The sequence below is a fragment of the Dendrobates tinctorius genome, unplaced genomic scaffold, assembly GCF_039654945.1.
Source record: "Dendrobates tinctorius isolate UK_male_01 unplaced genomic scaffold, ASM3965494v1 ptg000250l, whole genome shotgun sequence".
In the NCBI taxonomy this organism is placed as follows: Eukaryota; Metazoa; Chordata; class Amphibia; order Anura; family Dendrobatidae; genus Dendrobates; species Dendrobates tinctorius.
Window position 1 is genome coordinate 36445833 of NW_027361917.1, and position 15118 is coordinate 36460950.

The 15118-nt window shown below is 43.6% G+C and overlaps 1 protein-coding gene across 2 annotated transcripts in view; it reads right to left on the bottom strand.

Moving 5' to 3' along the window:
* TTC27 (tetratricopeptide repeat domain 27) overlaps positions 1–15118 on the bottom strand; it is a 635517-nt gene that overhangs the window by 596593 nt on the left and 23806 nt on the right. For both annotated transcript variants that reach the window (XM_073557610.1, XM_073557609.1), the window contains one exon: positions 13579–13750. In XM_073557610.1, coding sequence (XP_073413711.1) covers positions 13579–13750 — 172 coding nt within the window. The remainder of the gene's footprint in view (positions 1–13578; positions 13751–15118) is intronic.

Sequence of the window (15118 nt, forward strand, 5' to 3'; positions counted from 1 at the left end):
AAACAATGTAACACACATTTGTACAATATTATACTAAATTTTAAAGGCACAAAACCCAAACAGCTGAATGTGACCAGAGATTAGAAAATAGCATATGAATCTAAGAACAGTACATAATTCTATATTCCCCAAGGAATTCATAAAAAGTAAAAGCAAAACAAATTATATGTCCACATCTACTAAATAATTCAAGACACCAGTACAAATCAGGAGTGTTATGACTCAAATAATTTGTAAGCAGCCATATGGTACAGTGCCTTGCGAAAGTATTCGGCCCCCTGGAACTTTTCAACCTTTTCCCACATATCATTGTTCAAACATAAAGATACCAAATGTAAATTTTTGGTAAAGAATCAACAACAAGTGGGACACAATTGTGAAGCTGAACAAAATTTATTGGTTATTTTAAATTTTTTTGGAAATTGAAAAACTGAAAAGTGGGGCGTGCAATATTATTCGGGCCCTTTAACTTAACCCCTTTCTGTCATGTGACGTACTATCCCGTCCATGTGACCTGGGACTTAATTCCCAGGGACGATCAGCGGCGCCCACGTGGTGAGCGCCGCTGAACACGGCCGGGTGTCAGCTGATTATCACAGCTGACACCCGGCACAATGTGTCAGGGGAGGTCACGGACCGCCCCGACACGTTAACCCCTTGCACACCGCGATCAAACACGATTGCGGTGTACCGGGGGTTAAAGGGAAGCATCGGCAGGGAGGGGGGCTCCCTCCGTGCTTCCCTGAGCCCCCCACAGCAGTGCAATGTGCACCGCTGCTGCGGGGGGCTCCATCCCTGCAGGTCCCCGAATCCAAGATGGGGACCTTCAGGGGCCTGCAGGGAGCTGGCTTCCTCAGTGCCTGCAAAGCGCAGGCATGAGGAAAGCCTGTGCAGTGCCTGTGACATATCGCTGATCTGTCACAGTGGTCTGTGATGTGACAGATCAGTGATCTGTTACATGACAGGTATGTCCCCCCTGGGACAATGTAATAAAGTTAAAAAAAAAAAAAAAAAAAGAAGAAAAAAGTGTAAAAATAATTAAAAAAAAAATCGCTAAATAAATTAAAAAAAAAAAAATAAAAATATTCCCTAATAAATTCATTTTTTGGAAATAAAAAAAACAAAACAATAAAAGTACACATATTTGGTATCGCCGCGTCCTTAACGACCCGACCGCCCTATAAAACTGTCCCACTAGTTAACCCCTTTAGCGAACCCCTTAAATAAAAATAAAAAACTAAGCGAAAAATAATGATTTATTATCATACTGCCAAACAAAAAGAGCAATAACGCGCAATCAAAAAGACGCATATAAATATCCATGGTATCGCTGAAAATGTCATCTTGTCCCGCAAAAAACGAGCCACCACACAGCATCATCAGCAAAAAAATAAAGAAGTTATAGCTCGCAAAATAAAGCGATGCAAAAATAATTATTTTTTATATAAAATTGTTTTCATTGCATAAAAGCGCCAAAACATAAAAAAAGACCTAAATGAGGTATCGCTGTAACCGTACTGACCCAAAGAATAAAACCGCCTTATCAATTTTACCGCAGGCGGAACGGTGTAAACGCACTCCCCCAAAACAAATTCATGAAACGCTGGTTTTTGTTCATTCTGCGTCCCAAAAATCGTAATAAAAAGCAATCAAAAGATATCACGTGCCCGAAAATGATACCAATAAAAACGTCAACTCGTCCCGCAAAAAATAAGACCTCACATGACTCAGTAGGTCAAAATATGGAAAAATTATGGCTCTCAATATGTGGTGATGCAAAAACTATTTTTACAATAAAAAGCGTCTTTTAGCGTGTGACAGCTGTCAAAAATAAAAACCCGCTATAAATAGTAAATCAAACCCCCCGTTATCACCCCCTCAGTTAGGGAAAAATAATAAAATTAAAAGAAAATGTATTTATTTCCATTTTCCCGCTAGGGTTAGGGCTAGAGTTAGGGCTGAGATTAGGGTTAGGGGTGCGTTGGGGTTAGGGTTGGAGTTAGAATTGGGGGGTTTCCACTGTTTGGGCACATCAGGTGCTCTCCAAATGCAACATGGCGTCTGTTCTCAATTCCAGCCAATTCTGCATTGAAAAAGTCAAATGGTGCTCCTTCCCTTCCAAGCTCTGCCATGCACCCAAACAGTGTTTTACCCCCACATATGGGGTATCAGCCTACTCAGGACAAATTGCAAAACAACTTTTGGGGTCCAATTTCTCCTGTTACCCTTAGGAAAATAAAAAATTGGGGGCAAAAATATCATTTTTGTGGAAAAAAATGTTTTTATTTTCACGCCCGGGCGTTATAAACTTCTGTGAAGCACTTGGGGGTTCAAAGTGCTCACCACACATCTAGATAAGTTCCGTGGGGGGTCTAGTTTCCAAAATGGGGTCACTTGTGGGGAGTTTCCACTGTTTAGGGACATCAGGGGCTCTCCAAAAGCAACATGACACCCGCAGACCATTCCATCAAAGTCTGCATTCCAAAACGTCACTACTTCCCTTCCGAGCCCTGACGTGTGCCCATACAGTAGTTTTCTCCCACATATGGGGAATCAGCGTACTCAGGACAAATTGGACAACAACTTTTGGGGTCCAATTTCTCCTGGTACCCTTGGGAAAATAAAAAAAATTGGTGATCATGTTTGTGGAAAAAATACGATTTTTTTATTTTCACGTCCGGGCGTTATAAACTTCTGTGAAGCACGGGGGGGGTTCAAAGTGCTCACCACACATCTAGATAAGTTCCTTGGGGGATCTAGTTTCCAAAATGGTGTCATTTGTTGATGGTTTTCACTGTTTTGGTACATCAGGGGCTTTCCAAAAGCGACATGGTGTCCGATCTCAATTCCAGCCAAAACCGTCAAATGGCGCCGCTTCCCTTCCGAGCTCTGCCATGCGCCCAAATAGTGGTTTACCCCCATATGTGGGGTATCAGCATACTCAGGACAAATTGCACAATAACTTTTAGGGACCTGTTACCCTTGGAAAAATAAGAATTGAGGGTGAAAAGATCATTTTTGTTGGAAAAAATATGATTTTTTAATTGTACGGCTGTACGTTATAAACTTCTGTGAAGCCCTTGTGGGTTCAAAGTTCTCACCACATATCTAGATAAGTTCCTTGGGGGGTATAGTTTCCAAAATGGGGTCACTTGTGGGGGGTTTCCACTGTTTAGGTACATCAGGGGCTCTCCAAACGTGACATGGCGTCCGATCTGAATTCCAGCCAATTTTGCATTGAAAAAGTCAAATGGCGCTCCTTCCCTTCTGAGCTCTGCCGCGCAGAAACAGTGGTTCCTCCCCCCACATATCAGGCATCAGCGTACTCAGGACAAACTGCACAATAACTTTTGCAGTCCAATTTCTCCTGTTATCCTTGGTAAAATAAAAAAAATTGAACCTGAATTATTTTATTTGTGAAAAAAGTTAAATGTTCATTTTTTTTTTTTAAATATTCAAAAAATTCCTGTGACGCCCCTGATGGGTTAATAAACTTCTTGAATGTGGTTTTGAGCACCTTGAGGGGTGCAGTTTTTAGAATGGTGTTAATTTTGGGTATTTTCTATCATATAGACCCCTCAAAGAGGCTTCAAATGTGATGTGGTCCGTAAAAATAAAATGATGTTGCAAAAATGAGAAATCGCTGGTCAACTTTTAACCCCTATAACTTCCTAACAAAAAAAATTTTGGCTCCAAAATTGTGCTGATGTAAAGTAAACATGTGGGAAATGTTACTTATTAAGTTTTTTGTGTGCCGTATCTCTGTGATTTAAGGGCATAAAAATTCAAAGTTGGAAAATTGCGAAATTTTAAAAATTTTTGCCAAATTTCCATTTGTTTCACAAATAAACGCAAATTATTTGAATGAAATTTTACCACTAACATGAAGTACAATATGTCACGAGAAAACAGGGTCAGAATCACCGGGATCCATGGAAGCGTTCCAGAGTTATGACCTCATAAAGGGACAGTGGTCAGAATTGTAAAAATTGGCCCGGTCATGAACATGCAAACCACCCTTGGGGGTTAAGGGGTTAATACTTTGTTGCGCCACCTTTTGCTGCGATAACAGCTACAAGTTGCTTGGGGTATGTCTCTATCAGTTTTGTACATCGAGAGACTGAAATTCTTGCCCATTCTTCCTTGGTAAACAGCTCGAGCTCAGTGAGGTTTGATGGAGATCGTTTGTGAACAGCAGTTTTCAGCACTTGCCACAGATTCTCAATTGGCTCCATCCATCTTCCCATCAATTTTAACCATCCTCCCTGTCCCTGCTGAAGAAAAGCAGGCTCAAACCATGATGCTGCCACCACCATGTTTGACAGTGGGGATGGTGTGCTCAGGGTGATGAGTTGTGTTGCTTTTACCGTGGGAAAAGGTTGAAAAGTTCCAGGGGGCCGAATACTTTCTCAAGGCACTGTATCTAGACACAACTTGCGAAATGCATTACACAGAGATCTTCCATTGAATAATGTGCTCACACCTAATGCTTAGAAATAATAAGTCAGACAGGACAATTACGGCAGTATATTAGTGATGAGCGAACATGCAAAGTGATTCTCAGATATCACTGGTGTATCTGGGTGCTCGGCACTCGTCGAGAATTGTCTGGTGCTTGGATATAATGCTCGAATCCCCGCCCCACGTGCTTGGCCCCTGTTACACAACCAATGAATATACGGGGGTAGCCTGCCAGTCACTGTAATGCTGTAACCGTCTTGGTAGTGACATTACTGTGATTGGTCCACCAAGGACAACATCTGCAAGGAGTTTGTATGTTCTCCCCGTGTTTGCGTTGGTTTCCTCCGGGTTCTCCGGTTTCCTCCCATACTCCAAAGACATCCTGATAGGGAATCTAGATTGTGAGCCTCATCGGGGACAGTAATGATAATGTGTGCAAACTGTAAAGCACTGCGGAATATGTTAGCACTATATAAAAATAAAGATTATTATTATTATTATTATTATTGGCAGGCCGCATTACCTCTTCAGAGGTTATACAAGGACCAGCGCGGCCATGCTCGGCTCACTGATGCCATTGCACAGCTCAGGGACAGTTCTTATTGAAGGGAGAGAGTAGATGTACAGGCCTGTGTGCACAGTTTTATGAATCACAGTCCTCTAGTGGTGATACTTTGCAGAACCATCATACTAAAAGTCCTTCTTAAGGCTAATCTTGTGCTTTGCTGTTTCTACACAATACATTCTGCATTTAGCCTAGGGACAGCTGGAGAAGATGAATACAGCCTTTAGGCAGGTCTTAGGGCTTTGCAGTCTGTTGCTAAATAAAAAGCTGCTGTAGGTGACCACATTTTTGGGGGGTGACAAAATTGACTGTATTGTCATCCATACAGTTTAACGTGCTTTGTGTGAAATTCCGATGGTTTTAACTTTTTAAAAACTGCTAGGCCTGCTACAGATAACCAAATTTTTTGTTTTTATTAAAAAAATTTACGTTCACTTAATCAAAGAAACTTGGTTTTCAGAGACCTGGCAATTAGAAAATGTGTAATGCGTGCGATAAGGTACAGGGAAGTGGAAGTGCTGATGATGGTGCACACAGATGGCGAAGATGTGCGGCAGGTGAGACTGGGCCCGTTGCTGGAGCACAAGCAACACACCGATCCACGACACATAGCTTACTGTACCACTTTAGGGAGGCATGGGGCACACCGATGCGAACAGGTGGTCGGTTGGAGAGCAGATAATGCTTCCATCAGGCTTGCCAGCACCACCCAGTCTTCCACAAGGTCCAGTCTCATTACCCAAGAGTCTGAATCACTTAATCCTCACCCTGATCCTCCTTCCACTCACCATGTCGAGTCCCAGGAGACTACAAATGCCACACTAGGATGCTCCGAGGAGCTCTTTACAGAATAATTTCTTTACTGTGGCCTTTCACCCTGCATGTTCTAAGAAGGACAGGAGGACATATTGTTTAGTGATGCACAAAACTTAGAGCAGCCATGGACACAAGACAGTGGTGGGGTGTGGCATATTTTGTCTAAAGAGGTAGATGATGATGAGACACAGAAGCCGATAAGTCAGATTGTTGTTAAGTCACAAAATCAGGAGGACCAGGGTGCAGCGATGGAAGGTGAGGTGGTGAATGACGAAGTCACTTACTCAACCTGGGAAACTGGCATGCAGAGCGAAGCCAACAGCGGAGGGGGAGGTGTCATGATCTGCTGAGTTGGTGGGATCAGGTAGTTTAGAGGTTAATCTGGACAGCCTCACTCTGAGATTCTGGGAGGCTATTTATAGCCTCATTGTGGGCTCACTCCTTGTCGCTTATACTCAGACCTTGGCCGAGTGTGTGACTCTGGTGTGCTTAGTGATTGTGATACTTTATGCTTGTTTGGTTTTGATCCGGTTCTGTCCCTGTTACGAGTTCTGCCTGTCCCCTTCGTACTACTTTGCTATCTCCGTGTATGACATTTTTGCCTTGGACCTTGCTATGCTCTGATTTCCCCTCTTGTACTGCGTTGCTATCTCGGTGTATGATTCTTTGCTTACATTCTGACTATTCTCTGTCTGTTCCTCTGGTACCGCGCCGCCCTCTCCGTGTATGACCCCTCGTTTGTCTGACCTGAGTTTCCCTAGCCTGTACTCCAGGATTCCTGTAATAGAATCCTACAGTCATCTCCTGCAACAGGACGCTAAGCCACGCCCCCTGTGGTCACATGACGGTAGGTCCTTGTACTTCTTTCTATCTTCAGTATCGCAGGTCCTGTTGTCTGAACTTTTCCTGTAGTCTGGGTGAGCTACCCTACTCAGCCACGGCAGTCCGCCAGCGCTGACAGGATCCTGATATTAGGGATCAGCAGCACCGAAACAGGCAGGAAGAGGTAGTGGGGTGACCAGAAGGAGAAGGCAGGCAACGTTTTCGCAGAGTAGCGACACTTGTAATTTTCTCTGTCAAAGAGTTAGGTGTTCCCCAGTCTGGGATTTATTTAAAAAGGGTTCCGAGACAAAAGAAAATGGTCAATTGCAAGCTGTGCCATGCCAAGACCAGCCGGGGCCTGACCACTAAGAGCCTAACCACCACCAGCATGATCAGGCACATGTCATCTAAGCAATGCCTTGGTCCACAATTGGTGACAGCGGGTGACACCAATGTCTCTTCCCCTGTGCTAGGTGCTTTCCAATCCCCTGTCCATGACACTGGTGTAGTTGCCTCCAGCCCTTCACCTGTTCTTGCACATTCTGAAGCACCATCATCATTGTCCCAGCACAGGGCTCAGCTGTCCCTACCCCAAACCTTAGAAAAAAAAAATTACCAGTCACCCACCCACAGGCCGAAACGCTAAACGGGCAAATTTCCAGGCTGCTTGCCGTGAAAATGTTGCCATTTAGGCTTTTAGACAGAGAGGATTTCCACCAACTCATGGCGGCATTCGGTACTCAGTCCCCAGCCGCCACTATTTCTCCTGGTGTGGCGTCCCCGCCTTGTACCAGCAAGTATCCAGAAACATCACCCATGCGTTTAGCAACGCACCTCCTGGGACTGTCCACTTAACAACCGACATGGGGAAAAGCACTTGCGGCTAGGAACGCTACATTTCACTGATGGCACACTTGGTGAACACTGTGGATGCCGAGTTTGTGTCCTTCCCTGGTACAGTACACGTGCTACCGACGCCGAGGATTGCTGACCCTACCTCTATCAGGGTTTCCTCCATCAGTTCCTGCTCCCCCTCATCCTCCACATCCGATGTGTTAACTCAGAGCATGTTGTCCACACCTGCTGGAAGCTCTGCAGCACTGCCGCAGGTAAGTGGCTTGCAGACTCTGCTGAAGTTAGGCCGGTTTCACATTAGCGCTTTTTAAGCGCACGCACGGCCGGGGGTAGCTCCGCCCCCGAGCCGGCTCTCTGCCCGGCGTGCCCGCCCCTTGCTTGTAGCGCCGCCTCCTAGCGGACAGCGGCGCCTGCGATCGGCGCACCCTATCTTTAGCATAGGGTGCGCAGATCGTGCGCAGGCCGTGCGCTAGTTGCGCTTTGACCTGCGCTGCGCACTTTTGACGGTGCGCCGTGCGCGCCAAAATCGAACTTTTCGGATTTTGGCGCGCACGGCGCACCGTCAAAAGTGCGCAGCGCAGGTCAAAGCGCAACTAGCGCACGGCCTGCGCACGATCTGCGCACCCTATGCTAAAGATAGGGTGCGCCGATCGCAGGCGCCGCTGTCCGCTAGGAGGCGGCGCTAACAACAAGGGGCGGGCACGCCGGGCAGAGAGCCGCCTCGGGGGCGGAGCTACCCCCGGCCGTGCGTGCGCTTAAAAAGCGCTAATGTGAAACCGGCCTTAATTTGTCAATTAGAAAAAACGTTCACCTTGGCAAACTTATTGAAAGGAACCACAGGCCAGACAAATCTGAGCTTCTGGTCAAGGTTCAGAGCCAATTTCCGCAAGTCAGCTACACCTGATGCTGCAGCGCACTCAAGTGCCAGCTCACCAACTGGTGTGTGATGTGACCATTCGCTGGAAATCAACACTTAACATTCTGGCAAGGCTTTGTAAGCAGTAGAGGCCAGTTGATGAATACCCATTCCAACACACAGTCAGTATTCTAGTCAACCTCCGTACACAACAACTGAAGAGTGGGCATGGATGTCTGATATGTGTGCGGTTCTCCAAGACTTTGAGGACTCCACAAACAAAGATGGTGAGTGGCAATGACGCCATAATCAGCGCAACAATCCCACTTCTGTTGCTACATAAACAGTAACTGCTGACAATTAAGCATGAAGCTTTGCATGCAGACCAGGTAGACATGGAGGAAATCATGAGACAGGGAGATACTACACAGCCAACCCTCATCTCATCTGCTCAGTGTGGACTGGGTAACAATGAGGAGGTGGAGGCTGAGGAGGAGGAACAGGAGCTGGCTGCAATAGAGGCTAGTACCCACACAAGCTTGGTCCAGTCTCTCCTATATTGATGGGTTGAGGAGGGGAGTGAGGAGGAAGAGAGGGAGGAGAGTAGTCATCATGATAGAAACACGAAAGTGGTAGCGGGAGGGAGCTTGGCACATATGGCCAACTTTATGTACCGATGCCGTTCCCGTGACCCTAGTATTATATTGATCTTGGTAAAAAAAAAACAGTTCTGGTTGTTACAAAGAGAACCTTTCATCTCTCCTTCTAAGGCGGAGAGCTCTACTAAGATGGTACTATACCAGAAGGCCATTTTGGAAAATATGCTGAAAAAATTCCCATCAGACATTGCTAGCGGCAGGTCGCAAACTTCCTTGCCCAACCAAGAAGGAGAGACAAGGGAGACACAAACCAGGTATAGCAGAGGAAGGGGTAGGCTGTCAAAGTCTGGGACAATTTCATGACACCTTCCCAGCATCCACACCCTGAATACCGGGTATTTTTGAAAGGAGGGAAAAGTTTTTAAAGATGGTCAAGCAATACCTGGCTGACAAAATCATTGTAACAATAACTCTGCAAACTTCAACTACTGGGTCTCCAAGCTGGACCCCTGGCACGAGCTGCCCCTCTATGCCTTGGAGGTGTTTTTCTGCCCTGCCACTAGCAACTTGTCTGAGCGGATTTTTACTGCCGCCGGGGGGGTCAAAATAGACATGGGCTTTCACCTGTAAACAGAAAATGCTGACAGGGCCACTCTGGCAAAAATGAATAAAGACTGGATTAACTTCATCTTTCCCAAACCACCAGATGACAGCTGCACATAAATTGTTTTTAATCTTCAATATTAGAATGAGGCCCTCGATTTGTTGCCTTCAAGGGTGCATGGATGACCCTCCTAATAATTTTTGTTTTCTGGCTTTTCACTGTGCTCAGAGCTGTTTAGAAGTGTAGAAGAACAACTACACTTTCTTAACCCCTTTACCCCCAAGGGTGGTTTGCATGTTAATGACTGGGACAATTTTTACAATTCTGACCACTGTCCTTGATGATTTAATAACTCGGAAACACTTCAGTGGATCCTGGTGATTCTGAGAATATTTTCTCATGACATAGTGTACTTCATGATAGTGGTAAAATTTCTTTGATATGACTTGCGTTTATTTGTGAAAAAAAAGGAAATTTGGCAATTTTCCAAATTTGAATATTGATACCTTTAATTCACAGCGATATGTCACACAAAATACTTAATAATTAATATTTCCCACATGTCTACTTTACATCAACACACTTTTGGAAACAAATTTTTTTTGTTAGGAAGTTATAACGGTTAAAAGTTGAACAGCAATTTCTCATTTTCAGAGCACCTTTTTTTTTTTTAGGGACCACATCACATTTGAACTCACTTTGAGGGGTCTACATGATAGAAGATACCCAAAAGTGACACCATTCTAAAATCTGCACCCATCAAGGTGCTCAAAATCACATTCAATAAGTTTATTAACCCTTCAGGTGCTTCACAGGAATTTTTGTAATGTTTAAAAAAAATGAACATTTAACTTGTTTTCACAAAAAATTTACTTCAGATTCAAATTTTTTTATTTTACCAAGGGTAACAAGAGAAACTGGACCCCAAAAGTTGTTTTCCAATTTGTCCTGCGTATGCTGATACCCCATATGTGCGGATAAACCCTTGGGCGCATGGCAGAACTCGGAAGGGAAGGAGCGCCGTTTGACATTTTCAACGCAAAACTGTCTGGAATTGAGATCGGACGCCATGTCGCGTTTGGAGAGCCCCTGATGTGCCTAAACAGCGGAAACCCCCCACAAGTGACATCATTTTGGAAACTAAACTCCCCCTAGGAACTTATCTAGATGTGTAGTGAGCACTTTGAACCCCCAAGTGCTTCACAGAAGTTTATAACGTAGAGCTATGATAATAAAAAATCATTTTTCCCACAAAAATTATCTTTTTGCCCCCAATTATTTATTTTAACCAGGGTAACAGGAGAAAATGGACCCCATATGTAGGGGAATACTACTTTTGAGGCACAGTGCAAAGCTCAGAAGGGAAGAGGCGCCATATAGGAGTTCAGATTTTGCTGGAATGGTTTGAGGGTGCCATGTCACATTGGCAGAGCCCCTGAGGTGGCAGAACAATAGAAACCCCCTATATGTGAACTAATTTTGCAAACTACACTCCCCAATGAATTCATCTAGTGGTGCAGTGATCATATTAACACCAAATGTGCCTCACAGAATTTTATACCACTAAATGAAGAAAGACTAAATTACATTTTTACAACTAAAATATTGTTTTAGCCCCAAGTTTTTAATTTTTCTAAGGGCTAATAGGAAATTTTTTTTACAAAAAACTGAGGTCCATTTTTTCCTGAGTGTGCCAATACCCTACATGTAATTGGGAAATATTTTTCAGGCACAGTGCAAGGCGCGCCAGATTTTACTATTATGGTATGCAGGTGCCATGACCCAGTGGGAGAGTGCATGAGGTGCCAGAAAAGCAGAACACTCCATAAGTGATCCCTTTTACGAGCTACACCTCTCAATGAATTCATCGAGGGGTGCAGTGATCATATTAACACCATGGGTGTGTCATAGAACTGTATACCATTGGGCAGTGAAGACAAAATAACTACATTTTTACCACCAAAATTTTGTTTTAGCCAAAGATTTCACACAAGAAGTAGGTAAAAAAAAAATGGCACCAAAATTTGTCCCACAATTTCTATTGAACATGGCACTACACCATATGTGGCTGTACAGTACTACTTAGCCACACGGAGAGACTCGGGAGAAATGGAGCGTTATTTGCCTATTCAAGTAAATGGGTCTGTTCACATGCCAGTGTGTTTCCAAGGACCGGACCGTGTGTCCGTGGGCAAAACATGCTTACATGTCCGTTTTTTTAACGTCAGCACGGGCCAGAAAACGTCCCACACGTCATCCATGTGACAAGCATCAGCGCCGGGGAAGAAGCATTACAATAAGCGCTGTTCTCCGGCACTGGGTGCTGACCACGGCTCTCATCATTCTCCCCTGCTCTGCCGATGATCGGCGCGAGCAGAGGAGAATGATGAGAGTTATATTTAAGTGATAAAAGAGACAGCAGGCGGCGGCTGATGGGACTATTACTCCCATCAACCTACCCCTGCTGCTGCTAATAACAGTGACAGCAGGAGAGGCTGATGGGGGTATTCGTCAGCCGACGCATGCGCTATAAATAAATAAATGAAAAAAACTGAGTGGGTTCCCCTGTATTTTCTATAAATAGCCAGGCAAAACTCACAGCTGGGGGCTGCAACCCTCAGCTGTCATCTTCAGCAAGGTTGGTTATCAAGAATAGAGGGGTCCCCATGCTGTTTTTTTTTTTTTTTTTTTAATTATTTAAATAAATAATTTAAAAAAACTGAGTGGGGTTCCCCCATTTCTGACAACCAGCCTTGCTAAAGTTCACAGCTGAGGGATGATATTCTCAGGCTGGTAAGGGGCAATGGATATTGCCCCCCCCTACCCCCAGCCTAAAAATAGCAGCACACAACTGACCAAAAAGGTACACCTATTAGATGCGCCAATTCTGGCACTTTTTCGGCTCTTCCCACTTGCCCTGTAGCGGTGGCAAGTGGGGTTCGTATTTGTGGAGTTGATGTCACCTTTGTATTGTCAGGTGACATCAATGCCACGGCTTAGTAATGGAGAAGCATCTATAAGACACCGATCCATTACTAATCATATAGTTACATGGTAAACAAAGACACAGCCAGAATAGTCTTATATTAGAAATAAAACAAAGCACAGTTTTACTTTTTTATTTAAAAATAACAAACACAGTTATACTCACCTAACACCTATTCCACCGAAGCCCTCTTTCTCCTGTAATAAAAGTAAAATAAAAAAACAACAATATACCATACCTGTCTGTTGCTCTGTACCACGCCGTAATCCATGTCTGGGGGATAATTAGTTTTTAATCTGGACAGTGCCAAGATGCGACCGTCCAGGCTGAGAACCACTGGGGAATGAGATTCTTGGAACGCAGCATCAGTGACCGGGGGTGACATCACAGAGGTTACCACCGGTAAGTGAGGCTTCCTTCTCAGCCGGTCTGAGCTGAGGTGAGATCCAAGCAAGAACTGTGAGTGCTCACAGCTCACATTCATATCTCTCTCCGCATCCAGTCAATTCATCTCTTCCATCTATCTATCCCATCCCACCTGTCCTGTCTATCCCATTCCATTTGTCCTATCTATCCCACTCATCCGTCCGTCTATCCCACCCCATCCGTCCGTCCATCCCACCACATTCCGTCCATCCCATCACATTCTGTCCATCCCACGACATCCGTCTGTCCCATCTCTCTGTCTATCTAATTCATTTATCTGGTACACAGAAACCCAGCAGGAGAAATGTTCCATCACAAGCAATTAATGGTTGGCGCTCTAGGACATCCACGTCTGACCTGTAAATATACTGAGTCTGACAACTTCCAATCATCACAGGTTCTGGCATTTTAAGCCAACAAGAATTAACTTGTCTTTCTTTTGACAACATTATTTCTTTATTTTGATAAGCCATGGGTCCACTCTATTTTCTATGTACTGAGTGACTATCGCATAATGGTACAAAAAAATATACATATAATATGAATGCAGAAAAAAAAATGCCCATAATTTAATAGCTGGTGAATTACCTATCATTGTTTAGATCTGCAGGTGAGTCCAGGAAGGCAGCAATCTGTCTTTCCAAATACAAATCAAAATTTTCTTCTGGCTCTGGAGCTCCAAAGATCTCATGTATGAATGGGCTCAGCACAATACCCTCAAAATTACCTTCAAATAGCAAATCTAACAATGCTACGATTTCTGCAAAAAAGAAAATATATAGCTTTATTAGCCAGAAAACTCACAATCTGTGTCAAAAAACAAGTTAATTAGCTACAATAGTTAGATCACTTTTTTCACCAAGGCAATCAATATATAATCATACATTTCCTTTATGCCTTAAATGCACAGATTTTAACCCTTTCATGACCCAGGTGATTTTGACCTTAATGACCTGGCCATTTTTTGCAATTCTGACCAGTGTCTCTTTATGAGGTAATAACTCAGGAACGCTTCAACGCATCCTAGCGATTCTGAGATTGTTTTTTCGTGACATATTGGGCTTCATGTTAGTGGTAAACTTAGGTCGATAATTTTTGCGTTTATTTGTGAAAAAAAAGGAAATTTGGTGAAAATTTTGAAAATTTCGCAATTTTCAAATTTTGAATTTTTATTTTGTTAAACCAGAGAAGTATACGACACAAAATAGTTACTAAATAACATTTCCCACATGTCTACTTTACATCAGCACAATTTTGGAAACAATTTTTTTTTGTTAGGAAGTTATAAGGGTTAAAAGTTGACCAGCAATTTCTCATTTTTACAACAAAATTTACAAAACCATTTTTTTAAGGGACCACCTCACATTTGAAGTCACTTTGAGGGGTCTATATGGCAGAAAATACCCAACAGTGACACCATTCTAAAAACAGCACCCCTCAAGCTACTCAAAACTACATTCAAGAAGATTATTAACCCTTCAGGTGCTTCACAGGAGCTAAAGCAACGTGGAAGGAAAAAATGGACATTTTAATTTTTCCAACAAAAAATTTCTTTTAGCATCAATTTTTTCATTTTCACATGGGTAACAGGATAAAATGGATCATAAAATTTGTTTCGCAATTTCTCCTGAGTACATCGATACCTCATATGTGGTCATAAACCACTGTTTGGGCGCGCGGCAGGGCCCGGAAGGGAAGGAGCGCCATTTGACTTTTTGAATGGAAAATATGCTGGAATATTTTGCAGTTGCCATGACGCGTTTGGAGAGCCCCTGTGCGCCTAAACATTGGAGCTCCCCCACAAGTGACCCCATTTTGGAAACTAGACCCTCCAAGGAACTTATCTAGATTCATAATGAGCAATTTGAACCCCCAAGTGCTTCACAAATTGATCCGTAAAAAAAAAAAGTACTTTTTTTTCACAAACATTTTTTTTTAACCTCAGTTTTTTCATTTTCACATGGGCAACAGGATAAAATGGATCTAAAATTTGTTGGGCAATTTCTCCTGAGTACACTGATACCTCATATGTGGTCATAAACCACTGTTTGGGCGCACGGCAGGGCCCGGAAGGGAAGGAGCGCCATTTGACTTTTTGAATAGAAAATTAGCTCCAATCGTTAGTGGA